This window comes from Sinohyriopsis cumingii, chromosome 15 (genome assembly GCF_028554795.1).
Source record: "Sinohyriopsis cumingii isolate HCF-2022 chromosome 15, ASM2855479v2, whole genome shotgun sequence".
NCBI lineage: Eukaryota > Metazoa > Mollusca > Bivalvia > Unionida > Unionidae > Sinohyriopsis > Sinohyriopsis cumingii.
The window spans coordinates 90795032-90819010 of record NC_142975.1 but is presented as its reverse complement, the minus strand read 5'-3'; the positions used below and the strand labels follow the sequence as shown (position 1 = coordinate 90819010).

The 23979-nt window shown below is 42.3% G+C and overlaps 1 protein-coding gene across 1 annotated transcript in view; it reads right to left on the bottom strand.

Moving 5' to 3' along the window:
* Positions 1 to 23661, bottom strand: part of LOC149782286 (cubilin-like) — a 78858-nt gene extending 55197 nt beyond the window's left edge. Inside the window, exons 1-3 of the mRNA XM_089933664.1 lie at positions 23469 to 23661; positions 1691 to 1762; positions 620 to 726 (exon numbers count right to left, since the gene is read on the bottom strand). Of these exons, the coding sequence (XP_089789790.1) occupies positions 620 to 726; positions 1691 to 1762; positions 23469 to 23545 (256 nt within the window). The 5' untranslated portion in view covers positions 23546 to 23661. The remainder of the gene's footprint in view (positions 1 to 619; positions 727 to 1690; positions 1763 to 23468) is intronic.
* Between the last annotated feature and the right edge of the window lie 318 nt (positions 23662 to 23979).

The following is a 23979-nucleotide window of genomic DNA, read 5'->3' as shown; positions in this document are numbered from 1 at the left end:
GAATTTTCCTCGACATTTTTAAAAATATAGGATAGGATATTTATGGTACACAATCAATTCGTTGAAGGTATTTTGCTTCGAAAGGCTTTTCACCAAGCAAGTATATGCTGGTTGTGTCTTTTATGATACAGATCAATCGATAAGGGATAGTGGTGAACATTTTGTTTTATAATTATGCAGACAGTTTAGTATTTAATCCTCAATTTGAGCTTTGTACTATGAATGACTATTCAAGTGTTAAACGCGATAAAGAGTCGTTTTAGCTTTGGGAGCATATATATACTTTTCCAATTCAGTAAGAGTTTATGCTTTAATGTCCCCTGATAGAAGGACAGGTTTCTGTCTTTAATATATAAAAAAAACCAACTTGCCATAGAATCAGGTTTTGTCGAACACATTGAAATGTCAAATGAAGACCATCTTCATATTAATATGCATTTACTTTGTGCATCGTTTATATTATTATTTAAGAAAGAAATGTGTATCATCGCTTTTTTTATGGTGTGCAAAATACCAAACGTTACAAAGAACCAGAATTTACAATTAAAACCATGTATCCATAGACATTACTGTATTATTATATAGAAATGTACTTGCTAATGCAACAAGTTATACATACGAATGTTGCAGATTTTATTTCCATTGTGCTTCCATCCTTCGCAGCAATATTGTGCAGAACCGATTTTGGATGCTTGCCTAGTCTTCCAACTTTTGCAACCATAAGCACTGGAAAAACATTAGTCATTTAGTCATAAATGTATTAAAATAAAGGTTAGTCTAGTTTAAATTATGCATGTAGAGTATAGATGTTCAAATCACCAATCATATAATGATGATTATATAATGTTGTATTTTAAAATATCAAGTCAATCCAATCATTTGGCTTCTCTATATTAGTTGCAGAAAGACAACTATCTCGGTTTATTAATGTGTATTCGAAAGAATAAGTTATGTTAAAATTTTGTCAAATTTTGCCTATAATATACCATCTTCACGAACAGGAATTCTTCTTTGCATGAACGAAAAAAATAAATAAAATACACCCGACCTTAAAATGATCGCCGTAATGTAATATTCAAAGTTTGTCCTTATCCGTGAAATCATCAATAAAGATTTGACTGTTTTCGCAGAATATCTCTAGATGATAATAAACGTTTTCTAAGTAATCGCATTATGACCCGGTCATTTTTAGATATATCTGACTGCAGTACATAATACATTAACGCTAACTGGGTATACCAAGTTTTATGATATTATCATATATCGCAATACATTTTCACTGATCATCTATGCTAAGTTTTATGACATTATCGTTTATCGTAATACATCGTTGCTGATATCGTATCGCCAGAACACTGTAGATCACATTCTGCAAAGACTTAATGAATCGCACATGACTTTGATGTACAATTGACATGTTTACATGGCGCGTGAGTGTGATGCATGACATACTGTTTACTGATGTATACCTTTCTCAAACATTCAAAATTACATAAAAATAATATTATGTTTGATCTAGCTGTAAAATTGTAACATAATATATTCACGTATCGGAGACACTTGATGTAGCTATATGATGCATGGTCTCATGACAGGCGTATGTAATTTTAAATGTATTTCCAAAGAACAATAATCATCATGACAAATTAACCCTCGAAACATCTCAGTGAATATTATTTGCTATACTTACATTGTCCACCAGTTATATCTTTCACAATACCTTTCAGTGAAGTAGGTAACCCAGTATGTAGTACAAACGTGTCTGAAATGTAGATATAATGCCTAATGTGTTACCTAACTTTAGATAACGTTCTTAAAATGTGATTGAATGACAAAAATAAGTATTAATCAACTTACTTTGAGTGTTATATTTTATATATGGGATCCTAAACCCACCCCTCCCGCATACCGCATGCAAATCCTCGTTATCGTAACATCTTACTATTAGTGCAGAAAACACAAGATTTCCTTATCAGCTCGTGAGTCGTGAGGCAAATAACTGATAGTTTATCCTGTGGGACAAAGGTTAGATAATTTACATAGATTGGGGATTGAGCAGATATTTAGTCTAATCTGTATTTATTAAAGAAACTTTGTTCTCTCGAAATCCCGGGCAAACTATAAAACTACAACGGCGTGTGCATGGCTCGACTGAGGGATGTTTTATGAATTCGCAGTAGTGAATAGGGGCACCCTACGTACAATGGGAATTAGCATTACAGACCCCCCTGGGCAAATCTACGTACAATGGAAATTTAACATGGCGAAAAATCGTGGGCAAATCTACGTACAATGGGAATTAACATGGGAATAAATCGTTTGCCACTTTACGTACAAGGGGAATTTAACATGGGAATAGAGTTTGGGCTTGTTTAGGGACAAGGGGAATTGAACATGGGATTTTTTAAAAAAAAATTTAAAAAAAAGGGTAGGCAATTGAAAAATCATTCTCTTTTCTAGAAATATGGGGGCCCTGAAAAGGGCCTTTGGGTTTTTCTTCTTCTTCTAACTTCTTAACTTCTTCCACCATCCTCTTATTTTGTCCATCATTCCTTTCTTCTTCTTCTTTTCTGTTTCCGGCATCCAGTCCGAGCGACTTATCGCCCGGAACTTCTCTTGGATTTTCATCCAGTTTGCGTTTAGTTTTTCTAGTTCTTCCTTTTTTTCTATTTTCTTCTTCTTTTCTTTCCTTTGACCACTTTTCTTTGATCTTCTTGACCTCTTCGGTCAGCACATTCCCATTACTTCTTCCGCTTTCATAAGTTTGTCTAACCCCCACTTCGCGAAAGGCCAATCTGTCCATTCTACAATGTCTTCTAGAAAGCACCTTGCACTCGTCACATGAATTATCGCTTCTTTTAACTTACCCACTTTCACATACGGTGGGTTAATTAAACCTCTGATTCTCTTCTCCTCATCCTGTATCATTTCTTTTACAATATTCACGGATAAGTGGAGGCTGGTTACTTGTCTTGAGACGAAGTCTTTTGTCACTGCATACCTACATTCCTGTTCAACCCTTTCTGCTACACTCAATCCATCCACCATCCAATACCAACTTCCCATAAGATCGTTGTATAAAGCTGAAGCTGCTGGCATCTTCTTGTTTGCTTATTCCGTAGAATGGGCTCCAATGGCCAACACTGTAAGTTCTATACTGAAAGCGCGGACGTGATGGAAAACATCCCCCTAAAAACATAAAATTGATCTTACCTAGATCATGAAAAAACAACACGCGGACGTGAAGGAAAACATCCCCCACTTTTTCTCATTTCATATAATAAAACCCAAACTATACTCTCCACATACGGTAAGAAACAATAAAAGAAACTACTATTCACACAAACTTACTTGAGCATTTACAAACACATACACTCTCACTATTAATAAAGAGTTAGTGTTTATATTCACACTACTCTACCTACACACATTGGCAAATTGATGGTCATTTCTTTTCTAGAGTATTGGGTAGCCCTTAAAAGGGCTGTTTTTTTTTTTGAACTCCAGATGCGCCTATCTAATGATGGCACCTTCCTGGCCTGGCGCCACACACGCATCTTCTTTCCCAGTCTCCTTTCACCTTTCTTCTGGGGAGCGCAGAGGGAGGATGATTCGCTTCAGCACCCCAATCCTCTGTCTCGGGAATATTGTACGACATCCTCTCTCCTATTTTCTTTTCCTCCTCTTCCCTCTGTCTTCTCTCCTCCTCTTCCTTCTTTATTCTTTCCTCTTCTACTATAGCCTCCGCGGCCAGTTCATTTAACAGGCGCCTGACATATTCCAGATGTATCTGGAGTTCAAGAAGTTTGCTTATTCTGCTATTCATTCTTGTGTTGATCAATCAACAAGGGTAGCTAGACTGCCCAGCGAGTTTCAATTTATAGTGAAAGCGCGGACGTGAAGGAAAACATCCCCCTAGAAACATAAAATTGATCTTACCTGGATCATGACCAAAGAAACAACGCGCGGACCTAAAAGAAACACTCACTCACTTTTTTTATGCTACCCATTCCTATTCTAAAATTTTTTCATTAATCACTTCAATAGACTATTCAAATACGCAAAACAATCCAGTCCAACCCCCAAATCTACTCTCCCCACACCTCAAACAGCCAAAAAAATCAAACATCATATTAATATACTATCCACACCTACGTACGTGAGCACTTACAAACACACAATCTTATACACCAACACATACCTTCACATTTTTTTAAAAAAGAGTTAGTGTTTATATTCACACTACTCTACCTACTCACACACATTGGCAAATTGATGGTTATTTCTTTTCTAGAGTATTGGGTAGCCCTGAAAAGGGCTGTTTTTTGTTTGCTATGGCAATCTTTTTTAGTTTCTAAGAATGCGATGTCCTCTGAGGATAGACTTTCTGGCGATAGGTCTGCTTCTTCGGAAAGAGAAGAAGAACTCTTTGGTGTCGATACGACAATCGACAAAGCCTCTGTCAGCTTCAGGTTGCTGCTGCTGTTGTTGTTGCTGCTGTTGCTGCTGTTGCTGCTGTCTCTGAAGTCTGTACTTCTCTGTCCATTCTTCTTTCTCCCTGTTCACTTCTTCTCTGAAGAGCTCTTCTGTCAGGTCTTCAGTGACTTTTAACATTCTCACATTCTCTATTTCTTCTGGCTTCGGTATCAGACTGTGTCTGACCCTATGCAAATTCACGTAGGGTTCGTTGAGCTTAGCTAGTTTGGAGCACATCTTCGTAGGAGGATGAGTCGACAATGGATGGTTAGACTGGAAACAACCCGGTTCTTAAAGTCAAAGCGCGGACGTGAAGGAAAACATCCCCACACGGTTTTCGAGTCGCAACGTTCAGTGAGTGTCATGAGAGGGATAGTAAGAAATGAAAGAGCATCAATCGAACATTCTTATACCTAAACAAAAGACAAAAGCATTTTTTTTAAAACACAACATTTTTTTTTTTAAATAATCACTTAACACTAACCAACAACAACTCTAACATATTTTTTAACAATAATCCAACATTATAACATCAAACATTTTTCTTCAGTTACAGTCTACTTTAAACAGGGCTGACAACGTTGTGAATGAAATTGTGATTTCCACTGTTGGAAATCATTAGGCCATTGATGGACACTACGTTTACGTTTCCTAGCTTGAGACAAAAGATAAGCATAATGGTCACAAAACCATCGATTTACTTTCACATCGTTTCTAGAATAAGAACGAGGATCAAAATGAGTCACTAAATGTTCTAAGGAATAGCCCAGGCTGCGATGATGCAGAAAATACACACAGTACTGTCCACACACCAAGGAATCTGTGCCTTGTAATTTCACATTATTGAATCGGGTGGTTTGAGCATTTCTTCTCATAAAGTCAATGATATCGTCTTCCAAAGGGGGCAATCCATACGAATCGAAATATTCCACACATCCTTCTTGAGGAAAGTAAACGGCTACCCAGTGGGTTCCTGGGAGATGACTGTCGTCCGTGTTGATCACGTAAGCTTGATGGTCTTTAGGTTTGCGATGAGGGAGTTCATCTTTAGCACAGACGACAGGATTCCAAGAAGCCGTATACGAACTGTGGTTCAAAAGGTAATAAAGTTCCCAGGTATCCATTGTTTTGTGTTTTTCTTCTTCTTCTTCACAGGTAATAATAAGTCGTCAATTCGATCCTGACTTTTTGCTTGAAAATGTCTGACAAATAACCGTTTCTTCGTTTCGTCTGCTCACTCTGATTCAGGAGAGCTTCGATACGATGGATCTCTTGAGTGGTTAATGGTGGACAAGAATGTTCACGCAAGTCTTTATACCACTGGTGCAACACGTCTTCGTCCGAGATGAGACTCCAAGCTTCGTCCAGATACTCGTCCAATTTTTCTTCTTGACTCAACATCAGGCATTTATCGTGTTGAATTTGACTGGGATGATCGTTTTGACATCCATAGCAATTTTTCTTGATCAATTCCGTCATTGTTTCGACCAAGTGTTTGGCAAAACAGGAGACTAAATGGGCTTCTTGTTCTGGCCATCTTGACTTCATCATGAACACTTCTTCTTTTTCCACGGTCTCCTCACATTTCATGTCCAAAGTTTCTCCACTAGGTAAAGAGGGATAACAGTCTTCCATGGTTTCTAGTAATCTAGGATGACTTCTCTCAAACTGTTGATTTCTATGGTATTATCGAATTCTGCATACAGGATGACGTTCACCATTTCATCAGGGTCTCGGTCTTTAAACTGAATTTCCACACGAATCTGGCCGGATTTTATAGGGTGGAAATGTCCCTCGTCGCTGCCTTGGTCTGGAGTGAAATCAAAAGCCCACAAAGCGTAGCCTCCTGCATAATCCTCGTACGTAATACCGTGACTGGTATTGGTTCCTAACTGTCCGGTGGCTTCGTACAAGGACAAGTACGATCTCAAGTAATTCTTCTTGGTAAAGTCAGGTTCAAACGGTCGGGTACACAAGGTTTTGCCATCACGACTGACTTTGATTTTGGACACGCCAAAGTCTTGAAAGTAGAAAGGATTTTTTTCGGCAGCTCCGTTGAAGGCTGTATTCTCGACGATACCAACGATCAAACGTTTGGGTAACTGTCCTTGGAACAGATGATCTTCGATCATGGATCGCTGTCCCTTGGGAATGGTGAAGGTTTTCACTTCCACGCGTCGTATGGGATACTTGGCGGTCGTTCTGCTCAAGGTCTGACTGATGTCGTTTCCCACTTTAGGTAACACTTCCACACGGCGTACGTAGAGTCTGGCTTCTTGGATTTTGGTTTTGTAACCGTCACTATCAGCCAATAAATGGAAAGCGGTACTGCTACGATTCAGTCTCAGGCGGACCCCGTTCAGCAAATACTTTTCTTGCAACCACATGTCCAAATGCAAACGATCCATCAGTTCTAAACTTGTGTCGGCTCCCGTGATTCTCTTTCTTCGTTCTACAAATCCATCATTGTTGTCTTTCTTTTCATCAGTTTCCAATATTTCAAACTTGGTAGGTTCGTCAGCTTCCCATACCACACAGGCATTGAGATGAGTGTTCTTGGCATCTATTCCGTACGTCAAGAGATTTTCCAGGTAGGCACGATAAGGGTAAGTATCCATGCTGCTACTGACCAGTTTGTTATTCAAGTACAAGTCCACTCCACTGAACAAGGAATGCATGAAATTGTTGACGGGAGCTACTGCTTCATCGTCTATAGCACCTCCAGTCTTATCTAGAATTTTGACTTTCAGGTACAAGTAACTGCTATTCAGATCGATGTAATCTTCGGGCTGTCCTTTAATTTCAAACTCGATGGGAGCGGAATCCGTCAAAGAGGAGACGGGGTGAAATTCCACCCACTGGGATTCTTGCATGGTCATCATGGTGGGGGGCATGGCAAACAGATCCAGTTCCGTCTTGGAACAAGCGCAAGACTCTCGGTGCATCATTTTTTTGTCTCTTTTCTCAATAATCGAAAACGTCTAAGTCTCGAACGGTTCTTCTTTTCTTGGCCTTTCTAGCTTGAAGTCTAGTGAAAGGGTGTTTTCTTCGTCGTCTCTTTCTGCCTTGTCCTTGCTGAATGCCTGACTCGGTAGCGTGCAGGGCATTTATAGGTGTGTCTCGTCGGCCTAAAATGTCTTTGCCCGTTTGCAGCAAGACATTTTTGCCTGCCCTCATGAAGGCTTCTTTAGGGTTTTGTTTGTCGATGATGACATTTTGGAGAAATTCTTTGCCTTGCGTCAGTGCCGCATCTTTCAAGGCGTGCAATCCGCGTGTCACCATCGGTTTCAACACCGGGGCCACCGAACGAAAGGCCGATTTTAACATATCTCCTAAACCGTGTCCTCGCTGTCGAGCAACCCCTCGGTACACTGGATACATGACTTACGAGTCGTGAGAGAACCGTTTTCGAAAATGGAGTTTCACCGTGACTTTTCCTTTGGTGAATGGAATATTTTGTCCCAAATCTCCTTTTATAGTAATGTTGACCGTATCCAAATACGACTTGCTGACCGGCAAATAGTGAGGATGGACAAATTCGCGGTGGACGTGGTAAGTGTTTCCACCTTCCTCGTCAGCGTTCGTGGCAGAATCCACTTTGAAAGGAATGACACGCAGTAACGATACGGAGGTGTGTCCCACCACGTTGTATTCCACCACATCGGAATACACGAACATCAAATTCAGTCCTTGATTCAGTTCTACTGGGGTACGAAATAACTTGCTAAAAGACTCGTTGTCGTAAACGATGGGTAATTCGTTTTTCTTCATCATGGCCATTCTCATGTTCATGTCTCCGCCCAACATGTCATACAATTCAAGACAAAATAAAATGGACATGATTTTACTTCGTTCAAATATCATCGAGAAGCGACGAGCTGCTTTGTGGTACTCCATGGTGACACTTTTGTTGACATGTTCCAAAGCTTTCAGAAACACGCCATTAAACCTGGTGGTTATGGTGCTGACCAAATGTTGACCACTAAAATAATAGCCTGGGGGAATGAACAAGTGATAGGTGGTGTACTTTTGATTTTGTGTACGGGTTTTCTTGTCATATTTGACATTGCTATCCATCCACTGTTGCATTTGCTCGTCATGAACTTCCACATCAAAAAAATTTTGATTGGGAAGGACATTGAGGACTTGGGTCGGGTGAATGATTTCCACTAAAGCCAATTCCCAATGGGCTTCGTGATCTAAGGGGATGCCCTGAGGTAATTTGGCCGTGTAACAGCACAACGTGTTGTGGGGAAACACCTCCATGGAACTGTCACTGGGTAAGGTTAAGTAAAATTGGTTTTGGTGACTCATAATTCCAGAGTTCTGTGGCTGTCAGAGGGGTTACTGGACGTTAGAGGCGTGTCTCCGCCCAAAATGGGGTTTTGGTTGTTGTTGTTGGAGTGGTGACTGGCACTGGCACTGGACACAAGGTTCCCGTGGTTCCCGTTCGAGGAGAATTTCAGGGAGGGATTGGGAAGCAGGTAACCGATGTAACTGCTCAATAAAATGGTCCACAATTGTTCGTCTCCTTGTTGCAAACTCAAATTGGCGATGGCTGTCCCGATGACACAATACACCACGAAGATTTGGCAGAAAAAGACGATTTGCGTTTTAGGCACACGTTCTCCACACCACACCCACAAGGGTTGTTTTTGTAAATCTTGCACAGAAGAACTAGGTGAAGGAGGAGTGGTCGACGTAGCTGCGTCTGCTGTGTGAAAGGGCTTAATGGTCACTTCTTTTTATAGTCGATGACTTGCGAAGCGTCGATCCAAGAATCAAAACTGGGTGGATATCCTTTCCAACGTACTTTCACTTCTTTGACACGTCGTTTGCCCACTGTACGGGTTCTGCGTTCGAGAATGCTTTCGATGTCGTACACGTCGTCTTCTTTTTTGGTGACACGTTGTAACTCGGGCAAATAAAACGTTCCTTTGAGTACTTCTCCATTCATGTCTTCCAATTTATAGACGGCAGGATGACGGCCATGCACTCGTCCAGTGACGCGAAACAATTCGGTTGTCCAGTTAGGTAAGTAACCTTTGTCGAAAGTGCGTTTGGTTTTGCCAATGCGCACCCAATCTCCTACGGCCAACTCTCCACTTTTCTTGGGGACAGCCCTCGTCGGGGACGTACCAAACAGGTGCTCAAATACCAGCACTTCGTTCTCGTGAGTCACGTCTTGCGGGGCACGTCCGATGCTTCGATGGTAAGATTGGTTGTACGCTTGCACCAGGTGCGGTAAGGTGTCGATGTACTTCAGGGTGTGGTGATGCGTAAAATATTTCCACATGCGTTCTTTCAAAGTGCGTTGAAAACGTTCCACGATGCTGGCTTTGGTTTCGGGATTCTCGGTGGTAAAAAAATGAATATCACGTTTCTTTAATTCTTTTTGGAAAGCTTGGTTCAGAAATTCGGTGCCTTTGTCCGTTTGCCATCGAAGAGGGTGACGACCGCTTTGTTTCAACACCCGTTGCAGGGCTCGTACTAACTCGCTGCTCGATTTGGAAGTCAAGGGCACGACCCATGCAAATTTGGAAAAGACGTCGATGACACAAAACAAATATTTGTAGCCACGATTGTAGCTGGCCAAATGAGAGACATCGGCTAAATCGGCTTGCCATTGATGATCGATGCCTTCCACTCGGGTGCGACTTCTGGCAAACTTGCGTCGAATGGGTTTGTGTAAAGTGTAGGTAGCTTGTTCTTGTAACCATCGTTGCACTTGAGGTAAACGGAGACTTTTCAGTCGACTTTTGGCAGCACGATACAATTTTTGAACTCCTGCGTAACCTGCAGGATGCGAGGGATCGTAGTAAATGCTGGCTAAGTCTTTTTCCATTTTTGGTGTGTTGGTTGGTGTGTTAATAAGACACCCACTCTTGGAGGATGCTACTCTTTTTCTCTTGGGGTACTTTCTTGGATTGCAATGCTTTGCGTGTGCGACCGGCAATAGGTGTTGAAGAGGAGGATATCTGAGCGGGGGATATCGGTTCTTGTTTCACTTCTGTCTTCACTTTCTTTTTCTCTTGTGATGAAGAAGGGGTGGCCATCATCTTTTTAATCCATCCAATTCTGGAGCTAGGTGGTGTTGTTAACTTGCGTACTTTTTCTGGTGGAGTTTGAAACCCTTCTTCTTCTTCTTCTTTTCCTTTTTCTGTCTTGGTCACTGGTACTGGTGGTACTGGTACTGGTACTGGTAATGGTGATGGTGCTGGACTTTTCATCAAGCTCTTAAAATCTTTCAGAGTGGGTAAAGCTGTTTCGTCTAAAGCTTTCTGGTGAAAGAGTTGCAGTCGTTGCAAGAGTTGACCGTACTTTTGCGATTTTTCTGTTTCGGACAAATCTTGGCGATCCATCAAGGACTGCAATTCGTGTTGTAACTGGGACATCTCGCTCAAATTGGGATTGGGAGGTAAATGCGGGGTGTGTTGTTCTGCCACCGATGGTATTCCATCCATCGTTTGTAAGGCACTAAAGCTAGTTTTCGTCCTTCCATGGGGTTGTCAGGGGTCGATTCTGAGATCTTGGGACTTCCGTGGGCCTTTTTATCTTGCTCCCACCAGTCCTCCCAACATGGTTCCCAAGACTCCTTTCAGTATGGGACCTAACAAGAGGGGTAAAATACCTCCACGTTGGACCAACATCTTCTTTTTTTGACGAATGGGAATTTTCTTTTGAACCATTTGGCGAAGAACGTGACGATGTTTGCCTAAGCATTGTTTCTGGTGTTTGGACAAAGGGATCGTGCCTTTCAAGACGTTCAAACAACATTCGCAGACGGTATCGATGACCTCTTTGGAGGCCGTTTGAATGAGTTTTTTTCGTAGGGGTGGAGAGGCTTTGGACAGGACAGATAACATGTCCCCATGTTTGGCTAAACGTGGTGGCAGTCCTTTCCTTTTCTTTCCTTGGGGTTTTCTGGAGGGTGACATCTTTGAGTCTTCAGGAGCACCAAAAAAAAAACCACTGATACCCTACTTGGTCAGAGGCCTTTTTTATACTGGAACGCGTCGCCACTGATTGTCTTTACGTCGTATCAGTTTGAGGACAGGCATGACACGTCGTGCAGGGGTACGTAACGGACTAAATCGAGCCAGTTCTTGCTTGGACAAATCCAGTAAACTTTGTAACATGCCCGATCTTTCTTGGACTTTGATTTTGGGAGAAGGTACTTTGTGAGCAGCAGCCACTGCTACTAAATTGGAGGGTCCTGCCACTGGGGAAGTTCTTTTGGGGGTCATCAACGGAGAAGTTCTTGGTGTGATCAACGTCTCCAAGTACTCTTCAGTTCTGGGTGTCATTAACGGAGAAGTGGATAAACGTGAGGCTGCCGGAGACGCAGTCACCGCTGTGGCAGGTCGTGGTTTGCGAGTGTAAGGTTGCGTCCTGGCCGAAGTGCTTCTCTTGCGACTAGTTTTCTTCTGTGGACTTTTCTTTTTCTGAGGGCTTCTTTTCTTTTTCCGGGGTGGTGTCCGGTAAGAGGAGGGTCCTGCCACTGGAGAAGTTCTCCTTGGGGACCTGGTCTTTTTCTTCTTCTTGCGGCTTCGTTGGACTTTTGTCTTGGGTATAACTTTGGGGGCATTAGGATCCCATCTTAAGAGAGAGCGAATGATGACCCCTCCTAGAGTACCGCTCCCTCCAGGTTTCAAAATGATTTGTTTTATGGTTTGAGTGTCGATGTGGGGATCGGCCAGTTGGACCAAAGCGACTTTGTTTCGATCGAAAAAGCGTTTGGTTTGATGAGGAATCTGAATGATTCCTTGGAGTATTTGACGTGCCGTCACCGTGAACCATCGTAAGACTTCTTTGAGACTAGCTTCTAAGACACGAGCTCGTGTTTGTGGATTTTTTTCTCGACTGATGCCATACAAGGCACGAATCAATTTGACGGGAAGATGCGATTGAAGGGACGTCATGTTCACACTGTGTGAGACAGACGAAAAAGGGTCTGAGGTTTTTATGGATTTTTTTATGTGGAGTGAAATGAAGTCGAGGACGGAGACGTGTACAGGACAGGCCCTCCGTCTTGGCACCAGTGGTGAAACAAGTGGATACGAAATCGCAAATCCTCAGGGGTCGTAGGTTTCAAATCGACGAGTAAATAGGCGTGTGGAGTTTGAGTGGCATCGTCGTACGCCTGAGTCAGCCAAGGCGTTTCTAGCTGTTTGGCTAAGACTTGCACTTGCGATTTATCTCGAGGGTTTTTAAACAAGACCACGTAATGCGCATTGAGACTGATGGTGCGATGGGCTTTACTTTGTTGAAACAAATTTTGGGTGATGTAAACGACACTGGCATTACGGTGATGCCCTTTGCGCGTGAACCACAATTTAATTTCTTCTTCGTCTTCTCCTAACATGTCGTCGAAAATGACCAAATGGGTTTGACGGGAGTCAGAGACGATGCTGTCGTCTTCTTTTGGAATGCCTTCCACAAACACGATGGAATCGCCTTGACTTTCTCGCAAGAGGCTGTACGCCGATTGCCACTCTTTGTAACACCACACGATCCGCTGAGGTGGCCGATCGATCAGATGATGTTTATGTTCGATCAAACGTTTGACGAATTCGGTTTTGCCTGAACCGCTAGGTCCAGCAATGAGCATGTTAAAGGGATGACGAAGATACAAAGCCTCCCAACTGGCACGATCTAAGTGTTCGTCGATGACTTTGACAGTAGAGGAAGAGGGAGCAGAGACAGCAGAGGTAGCCATTGTGTGAGAAATGTCACTTGTGACACGAAAACAAACAAGACAAGAGTTTATATACTTTTTCAGAACACGTTTATTGAATGTTTTTTTTTCAAACATGAATACGAAAGACAAAAATACATAAAAGCCAAAGGCTTAAGTACAAGAATAAAAGGCACATAATAACCATTAACGTGGAATAAACACAAGTGTCTGTACAACAACATGTTTTGGGTAATGTTCTAACCAGTTCTATAGTAGGGGGTAAGGTCAGATAAGTGTCCTCCCGAAAGGGTCTTTCAGGCCTGTCCACGACAGTCCCGTCCTGGGTGACGGGTTCTTCTGGTACCGTCACTAACACGGGTTGAAAAGTAACTTTTTTCCTTGAACAACTCTCGTGCATACTGGGCCACTTCTTGGGTCCAAGCCTCAAAATCCCATTCTTTCCAGGCACGGACATCTGTCCAATGGGGATGTAAGTCACAAGCTACACACACATCGTCATACACGTCTTGGGTAGCTAAAAGTTGACGAATCTTTTTTTCCCGTAGAGGTCGAGAAGTATCCAGATGAAAACGCAAGGCTTTGAGCAAAAGGAGTTTTTCGTGACCATTTAAGGCCATTGAGGTGGTAAGTACTGATCGTAAAGAGTCCACAAAGAATCGGCAGGTAAACGAAATCCCAGAAAACAAGTCACTAAGACACACACCACTTGTCGTCCCAAATTGAATGGATAAAATTCTTGTAATAGTCGATGGTAATGATCTACGGTTTGAATATGGTCATTGAGTTCCTTCCACGGAATTTGTTCAATCACTTGTGACATAAGCCGTGGCATGGCAGCCTAATTTTATAGTCTCTTTGTTTCGGAAGCAATACAGCTCTCGGTAAATCCTTTCTCTCAACTCCTCAGGCAAGCCCAAAATGTTCTCTTGTAAAGTATCCATAAGTATATACACTGTTTTTGGAATCGTTGGGTGGTGGCCAATAGCCTCGTTTAACTTTGTGCCTGATGTAATATCCACTCATAATCAGTCTTCTTGTACTTTGGAACAGAGCATAATTTAAAAATGGATGAATCACTTTGAGTTTGCGTTTCACTTGTATTTTGATCAGTTCTCGGTAAATGCCATCTCTCAACTCCACAGGCAAAGCACGAATGTTCTCTAGCAAAGTATCCATGAATAGGTCATACTAAATCCTCTTTGGTCTGACACAAGAAATGTACTCTTTGCACAAACATGGTTTTACTTCAGTGTCGAATTTGAATCGTTTAGTCACTAATCTACACATTACAATTCGTTCAGAAGTTTCCTCTTTCACTAAGTTGACATTGTGTTCAAGATGTTGGTAATTCGTTAACTCTTCCTCTGGAATTCGATGCAGTAAGTTTACAATGATGTAGTAGATAGAATCGTCCATAACAAACCAATCCTTTTTAAAACCAGGGGATCGTTGATCAATGTCTGTCCAATGGAACACTTTCAATTGAATCAATCCTTGTATAGCCTTCAGGTACCAGTGGTTCAAACACCGGTGACGTAACGGATGCAATTGTTCTTTACGTTTCACTTGTATTTTGACCAGCTGTCGGTAAATGCGTTCTCTCAACTCCACAGGCAAAGCACGAATGTTCTCTTGTAAAGTATCCATGAACAGATTATGGTAAGTTACTTCAATGTCTCGGTCCCACTAAGGGTAAGTAATGACAATTCGGTGACCATCGAGCATGTTCTACGTAGGCCGAATCTTGCGGTTCCCAATGGTGAAGTGACACACCGCAACTGAAGCACTTGACTTTATCTCCTTCGCCCAAGTAGAAAAATCCGGCTCTGGCTAATTCTTCGGGGGTCGGTCCTCCCAGATACTTAGGCCATTTTCCTTTGAACGATTGAAGACGATTTTCAAAGTCGCAGTATTCCGACAAACGCACAGGGAACGAATATTCGTCTTTCACAGGTTCGTTTCGATGAGGGTTGAGTGACATGGGCAAGAGTTTGCTCAGGGCTGGATGACATCCGTAGGGGGGTAGACGTGAAGGTGAACATTCCCCTTTAAACCCAGTAAAGTGTCCAAGAGGACGAGCGGCATCACTTTCGCATCCCACAGGTTTGACACGCACAGCATCCCTTTCCATGATAGGGGTAGTGACACTAAAGTTCCCATGATGCTTTACGGCATCGCTAAGGTCACAGCGTACAGCATCGTACCCATCGCAAGGCTCACAATCGCATTCCACGTCCGAAGCCTCACATTTGAATTGTGCCTTTCTAAACAAGCTGTTCTGTGTTTCTCTGAAAGTATTCATCTTGTTCGCTCGGTCTTGGTAGTCACAATGAACTATCGATCTTGACCATAGCCCCTTTTTATACTAGTCGCAATGCAGTCTCCAGCTTGTACATCTTTCCTTTTTTACCTTTTTTATGTCTTGTTTTGGAAGGTACCGTCTCTAAGGTACCGTCAACATTTTACCGTAGTGTGATGGGTGGAAAGGCCGTAGAAAGGTAAGGGCAGTGCGGAGACCATCGAGTATGTTCCAGAATAGCTGAATCTTTATAGATACATAGATCCATTCGTAACTTCAGTCCGCAAGCGAAACACTGTACCTCGTATCCCAATCCTGACTCAGGTCCCAAGTAGACAAATCCTGTTTTAGCTAAAACATGCGAAGAAGGTAATCCTTCCCTATCCGTAGGCCATTTCTGAAACGTGTCCAATCGACGGGCACAATCACAATAGTCAGGTAAGAAGACTGGAAAATGGTAGGGTTTGAACTTGGAGTTCTCATCGGGTTTCTCACTCGATTCTTGCTGTGGCGAAGTCATCTTTCTGGTGGGGTAACTATCCTCTTACAACCAATGTTTTATACCAACGTATCCATACGGCAAAGTAAAGTGGTTGGGTAGTCGCACTCGCTTCTGGTACACGATTTGATAGACCTTTTCCAAGGGTCGACTGACGATGTGGTGAGTGGGTAAACGTACAATCTTGTTCGGTTGATAGGTGGTCACTTTAAAGTTTCCATCCTCTCCCGATTGCAAGGCTTCTTTCAATACCCCAAAATTGACCACTCGACTGGTACGATAATTCAGAGTCAGTCCTTTCACTTTGCACGTCGTGTGCACTTCTCCTTGTTTGTCCCGGTATTCGTGGCCGTAATTTTTGGGACCGCCACTGACGAAACTTAGAATCTTGTCGTCGGGATGCTCGTCTGTCCAGGCTCCTAAACGGTCTCCTTCGATGTTAGGGTGCTGTTGACTCGGGTGATGGATGTAAATGCAACTGTCCGTGTCAAAGTACAGGACGCGTTCCCCTAACAGTTCTAAAGCTTCGTAAAATTTTAAGCGAGCATAGGCTGTCACGTAAGCCGCAATGATGACATTTCCAAAAGGGTCGTCTTGTACAAAGTCCAAATCGTCTTCGTAATTGACCAAGATCAAATTCTCTCGAACGACGTCCACGTATATCATGTATTTGGTTTTGTCGTGAATCATCTGGAAGTAGCGGGAAGGTTCTGTCAAATATTCCGTCTTGGGTAAACACGGTCGTTGTGCCATTTTACCCCACAAGCAATTTAACATCACTTTGGCATACGATCGCCTGCCTTCGTTTTTTTCCATGTGGTCTAAAGAGATGCCTTCTTGTACATAGTATTTCTCTTTGAATTGTATTTGGTCTTCGGGAGTGTGACACCAGGAAGGATAGCCGCTGGCTTCTTGCTTCAGTTTCAAAAAGGCATCCACGTAGTCGGCGAAAATGCCTTTCTGCGTGGGGTCACCCTTGTGGTATTGCTGTGTCTTGGGAAAGTGGCAAATTTCGTACACTTCTAACAGTTGGTATCCCGTGTCCAGAGCTTTGAACAATTCTACGCTGACCCAGGTTCCCGTCAAGGCACGTTCTTCCTGGGTGTGCTGGCAAGGCTGGTCTTGGTTGCACGTTTCGGCACAAGTACGGCACAAGGGAAACATCAGTTTGCCTTGACAATGGTGAGGTAAGACGGGATGGTATAGGTTCGTGGGAGGCAAAACTTTACACTTGATCAAGCCTTCGTATTGTCGAATGTTTTTCAGGTCGATGTGTTCCGTGAGCAATTGTGGGTGCCCTGCAGGAAAGCGACAATATTTGCACACGTAGGGATACAGCGAACACACGTCCAAGTATTTGATTTCTTCTCCTTTCTCTTCGTCGGCTTGGTACAGCAAACAGGTGGCATTGGTCCTTCCTCCGTACAAACTATCCCTCGGGTTCAGCGAGTCCATGAACTGGTAACTTTCCACGACACGTTTAAACTCGGGATCGGTTTTCATACGGTGATCGTACTCGTGTTCCCACATTTCCACCACTTGGTATCCTTGCTGTTCTAACTTTAGGCGTCGCTGACAAGTGTCCTGGTACAAGTCTTCCATGGTTCGTTGCAAAAACTGATTTTTAGTGCTACGGTCAAGGTAACAGACGGGACATCCGTGAAATAAGCAACCGTTAAACTCGTACACGATCTTGGGGTTTTCTAAGTCCCAGCCATCGACCGAATACGTTCCGATGGTCTTTTCGCCCCCTCCGTTGCGGGCATGCTGAATCCACTTGTCTTCCTTGTCGCACAAGTAATGTAACCAACGTAGGGCTTTGACCGAGTATTGACGTTTGACAAAGTTGGTCGTTTGAGGACTGATGACAGCCACGGTGTTTTCAGGCATGAATCGTTGTCGATACACTAAGGAACACGCTTTGGCAATGGTGCAAGCTTCTTTCAAAGGATCGACCCCTCCGTGTTCCATGAACAGTTCTCGAAATTTTCCACAGCAACGCCGTGAAATGTCCACGTCGGAACGACAATACTTTAGCATTTCTTCCTGAAAGTCGAAAGGGTCCGAGGCGTGAGCCTGGTACCAAGCGTAGAAAGCTTCTCGTTGTTCGGTACGCATGTTGTCGGGGTCGTAATGGTGAGCCTCAGGTAAATGGGGTAGAACGGCGTGTTGACTGGCTTACGTATTGAAAAAGTGTGGAAAGTACCCTTTAGCCATTTCTGTCATTCCAAACGTTTTAGGCATTCGGCTCAAAGGCATGGCCAAGTAGCTCAGCGAATCTTTAAACTGTACTTGTCCCACTTGCATGAAAATGATTTTGGCTCCGTTCAAAGTCACTTTAGGACGCTCGGTGCCTTGTTCCATATAGTATCTCAAAAGAAACTGTCCATCGTATCCGGAGAAATTGTGAGCCATCACCGTAGCATGACGATGACAATCTCCGTAACGTTCGATGTCCTCTTGGCTCCACGTCTTGTCGATGGGGTCTAAGACCCATTGGGCAAAATCGGCTAACGTGTTCGGTCCCCGAAAGATTTTTTCACGCCCTCCAGGAATCTTGCTGCAGTGAGGGCAATGACTGAAAATAGGTTCTTGAATGCACTTCTCGCACGCTCGATGAGCCACGCAGAAATTAGGAATGTGAATGCCGGTCTCTTGCATGCATTCGAAATCGAAAAAGAGGAATTGCCTTTCTTCTTGTGACCGTCCTCTTTCTCTGGTGGGGGTTGCTATTTTTGCACGTAGCATTGGTGTTCCAAGTCCACGATGTGGTGACAAATGTGACATTTTTTCTTTCCTCGACATACGTGTGCCTTGGCAGTATTGGTACATATGCCTTGTCCACAGGTAGGGCACAATCTCAGCAGTTGACAAGCACATTTCTTCTGTGAACCTTGTGTCTTCAAATGTTGTTGGTAACAGGTAGGGCTGACAAACGTGCGCAGACAAGTTGAACAAGGCACTGGTTCTTCGCTCAGACAGGGTGGAGAGGCCAAACATCCTGGGCATTTCGATCCACAATGCTTCTGTTGCTCTCGATTGTTATAACCATAATCACATTTCTCACAATAATAACTGTATCCCAGGAATCCGGTGATACTGGTAATGGTATCGAAATGGTCATCGGGATAATAAACATGAATGTATTTTCCGTCCTTAACATTTTGGCCTCGAAACAACAGAGGTCCGCGCATTTCTTGAGGGTGCACTTTCAAGGTGTAGCGTGGAGCTAGGACATCTTGCAATTTTTGCATCTCAGGAATGCCACAGGGTGTGTCTTTGGACAGGCCGGCTTGTTGCAACAGGAGTTCTGCTTCGTTTCGTTGTTTGGCTCGATAGGAACGTTGAATAGTGTTTCAAGTTCTTTTCCATTCTGCCGTGTCGTTCTTGTTGGCATAGGTTCGTCCCACCACGATGGCACGGGCTAAACACATCTGGTCATGAGTGTTGTTAATTCGGACGAGACTTGTTTTGGTGCTGCGAAGATCGTCCACCAATAAGACCTTTCTGCGTCCAGTCCCTTGAGGAGGAGAGACGTGGGCCATTTTCAGTGTGGCTTTACCATCGGTGATGTCAAACTGATCATTAGATTATTGTACGTGTTGAATCTTGTCCATGACTTTGGAAGGGGTTAGTTCTGCGGGTCTGCTAAACTCGATCCAAACAGGGGTTTTCAAGCTGTCGTGATCTATGGATAGTGTCAAGCGATCGTCTTCTTTGGGTTGAAATTGTCGCTTGAGTTCGGTGAGCAAAGAATCCCACATCTCGGTGATAAACCCTTCTGCTTTCTCCAATGGTACGTCAGCCTTGAAATCTTTAAACTTCACTGTGTAGGTGTAAGCCGTGGTTCTAAATTTTCTAGAGGAGCGCTTTTCCGTCTCTCGAATGGAATAGTACTTTTCAGGGTTGACTAAGGGTGGTGAACTTGGTTTAGAGGGTTCGGATTCTGGTTCACTCATGTCCTCTTCAAAATCACTGGCATGAATTTGTGCCAAGATTTCAGCTCTGGTACGAGGCGATAGATTACGTTTCTGCCTCTTACTTTCTTCTTCTTTCTTCTCGAATGAATAGGATCGTTTCATCTTGAGTGAAAAACTTCAAATGACTCAAGTTCAAACACCATAGACTAATTTATAGTCATGGCAAACCAGCGTATATAAAAGGGTGTGTGTCTTGTCCTTTCACTATTCATTTCACTCTCAAGCCGAGCACAACGATGGAAGAGACTAACCAAATCAAACGTTTCGTCAGAGCTTTGCGAGGGGTCATTAGAAAATTCTCTTCAGACCAGCCCACGGACTACTCTCCTTCCTTTCGAGATAAAAGTCAAGATACTTGCTATATCTGTCAGAAGAAAGGGCATTGGTCTTCAGAGTGTCCAGACCGTCAAAAAAGAACAAAAACAGGGGCTAAAAAAGACAAAAGTAAAGATACCTGTTATTATTGTAAAGAAAAAGGACATTGGTCTCCAGATTGCCCAAAAAAGAAACAAGAGGAATCAGAAGAAAAGAGGAATTCTTCAGAAGAAGAGAGGGATTCTTCAGAGGAAGAGAGGGATTCTTCAGAGGAAGAGAGCGATTCTTCAGAGGAAGAGAGGGATTCTTCTGAGGAAGAAAGAAGACAGGTGAAAAAAAAGAAACAGGAGAAGAAAAGAAGAAGGGAAGAAAGCGAGGAGGAAGAGGAGGAAAAGACTGTGACGGTGAAGAAATTCAAAAAACAGAGAGACTAAACAAGGAGAAAGAAGAAGTCAATGAACTTTTAATTAAAGTGTTATGTTGTGAATTGTGAATTGGATTGTAAAAAATGGATAAAAGAATAAATTAATGATATAAGGTAAGTGTCTTTGAGTTATGATTTTAAAATAAGAACGTACACTCACGCACTCATACACAGACACGTACTATAGGGGGTAAAATCGGCTGTTGATTATTTTATTTTTTGAGTTATTGGCAAATTGAAATTGTATTTCTTTTCGAGAGACGTGGGTGGCCCTGAAAAGGGCCTTTTTATTTTGGTGTAGGGGTGAGTTTAAGCAATCAACTTTAACTGCCTTAAGCCTTTGCCACGGCCAAGGCCTACTTCTGGACTGCGTAATGCTGATGATGTTTGGGTTGAAATCACTAAGGGTGGTACGGTAGGCTTAGTCACAGGGTTAACGTGTTTAGCTCGGGAAGGTCGTATTCTCTTCGGTCGTGATAAAGAAGTCTGATACATTTGTTTCAGACTTCTTAACTCCGCTAAAATGTCCAACAGTACCGTGACCGTTTGATTTTCACCCTCTTGTTTCTTTGCTGCTACTTCTTCTTGCTGTTGTTGCTGTTGTTTTTTTCTTACCTCTTCTTCTTGCTGCTGTTGCTGTAGGAGAAAAGCTTGTTCCGCTTCCTTTTGTCGTTGTATAAATTTCTCCAATTCTTCTTTCTGTCTCTGTCTAAAATTCTCCACTTGCGGTAATGAAGAAGGTAACGAAGGTTCCGGAACAAATTCTTGCGAGGAGAGAAAATCCACAAAATCCCAATTCACCTCTTCTGAAAGTAAGTCCGGGTTCCCTTGGGCAGTCTCCCCTGCTGGTGCACCCCAATGGATCGTTTTCTGAATTTCCGTCATGTTGAATCACTGTCGCATAGATTGACTGTACACAAGCGCTAGCGAATCTATATAGACTACGTGACGTCACAGACTACTCTCTTCGGATTGGATGCGGGCTGACTGAATTTTGTAACGCGTGTTCGAATTGGTGAATGAACTCAATCCGTTTCAATCCTGCCTCTACCTATAAATAAGCGCAGTTCACTGCATTGATTCACCTGTTCTCGTCGCTTCAAGATGTGGACCACAGTTGAGTCATCCACCCTTGTGTCTTCCATGATGTTTAGGACGGACATGCTCATGTATGTCCGATCCAAGTGGACCGTTGTCCACAGGACAAACACCAGCCTGTGGATACGTAGGATCTACGTAGAAAGACAAGGTTGCCTCAAAAGAGTGCTGATTTACGGGCCAACAGTGAGACGCAGCCTAAGGACAAGAAGAAGACCAATGCGGTGCCCTTTATGTTAATGAATACATTAACATAAACCCAAAGGCCCTTTTCAGGGCCACGCATATTTCTCGAAAAGAGAATGACTTTTCAATTGCCTAAATTTAAATTTAAATTTAAATTTTTTAAAAAAAAAAAAATCCCATATTCAATTCCCCTTGTCCCTAAACAAGCCCAAACTCTATTCCCATGTTAAATTCCCCTTGTACGTAAAGTGGCCCACGATTTATTCCCATGTTAATTCCCATTGTACGTAGATTTGCCCAGGGGGGTCTGTAATGCTAATTCCCATTGTACGTAGGGTGCCCCTATTCACTACTATTCGCAATATGATGTTAGCTTTTAGCAATCAATCTCTAAGCGGCATTAGTGAAATATCTGGCAAGCTATTAAGCTGAACGTCTGTTGAACAATCAAAACATGAAGTAAATCGGGTTGATTACCCTCGGTAGGTGTGAATATTGATTTATCTAAAATGGTGCCTTCGACTTTCCCGTGCTGTTTGTACATATTAGTGAGGGTTTATGTGTAATCGTTAATAATTGTTCACTGTACCTTTAATCAGATTGGTCCGATTATTTGAATCCAACTTTAAATAGCTGTGTGGGTATTTTACATATACAGATTTGTTAGTGTTTTGAATTTCTCGAATGTTATCTGTGTATTTATGTTAAATTTATCTATTGCCTAGCACTGATATTGGCATACATTGCAACAATTATTTACCTCTAAAACAGTTACAGCCGACATTTTATTATTTGCACATCAATCTGACTGGTCCTATACGTATTTGAATTTATTTTTAGTGTCCAATAATGAAGTGTAAAAACACAAACTTATGACTCGTCTAGCTCTCTCAATACATTAAATTCAGACTTAAAATGCATAGCATTGTGAAAATGGTTTCAAGGCAGGATGTTATTTATTTTCATCCAATGCTAATGCAAACATTTAATCAGAGGTTGAGTACATGGTACATCCGTGGAAAATTTTACTTCTGAAATTCGTATGTACCGTTTCTCACTCTGAAATTAATACAGGAATGGTGTGCTGCTCCTGTACATTTGATATGTGAAAGTTACATACACATTCACATCTTTGACCCATTAAAGCTCACGACGAACACCTAGTAAGTCAAGGTTAAATACTAGGAAACATCATATAGTATCATACGACATATCTGAGAGAGAGAGAGAGAGAGAGAGAGAATATCTAGACATTTGGAATGTTTGATATCGAACGTAGTGAACATACATCGAACTGTTAGAAACCAATGAAAGGTAAAAAAAAATTCTGAGACAGAAAATGAGTTGCAATTAATGATAAGTCCAAACAGAAATATGTCATGACTGGATGCATGTTAAACACAGAAATATGTCATGACTGGATTCATGTCAATCAGAATGTTTCTGACATGTATATACAAAAGTTATCTTACTTTATATTATCAACTTACCCACTCCAAGCCTCACTTCTGCATATTGGTAGTGATATAAGACTACAGCAGATAATAACAAACCCGTTAGTCCACATTGTAAGTCCATCAGAAATACATCTGAAGGTTATAGTCAGGTTTTAATGGCAGCATTCCAGGTTTCAGGTTTTAAAAATCAATGGATTGCAACTAGGAGAAACCTTGATCATGTACACTCTAGCACGTGTGAAAGACGAAAAGGCAGAACGCTAAGGTAAATTTGTTTATAATAAATGAGCAACACGGAAGAGCGTTCGCTTTTAAGGTTTGACTATAGATAACATTCTTGAGATGTTAGAAACAAGACAGACGAAAAGAACTCGCAACGTTCAAGAAGATAAAGTTCATACACAGGATTCAAAAATAGCACTAGTTGTCATTAAGAAGAAGTAATTTGGGGGAACCCGGGCATAGTTATGACACTTGGGCTTCAAATCATATTCATATAGGTGGTAATAAGTTTAAAATGGGAATGGGTTTATAGGAACAAAGA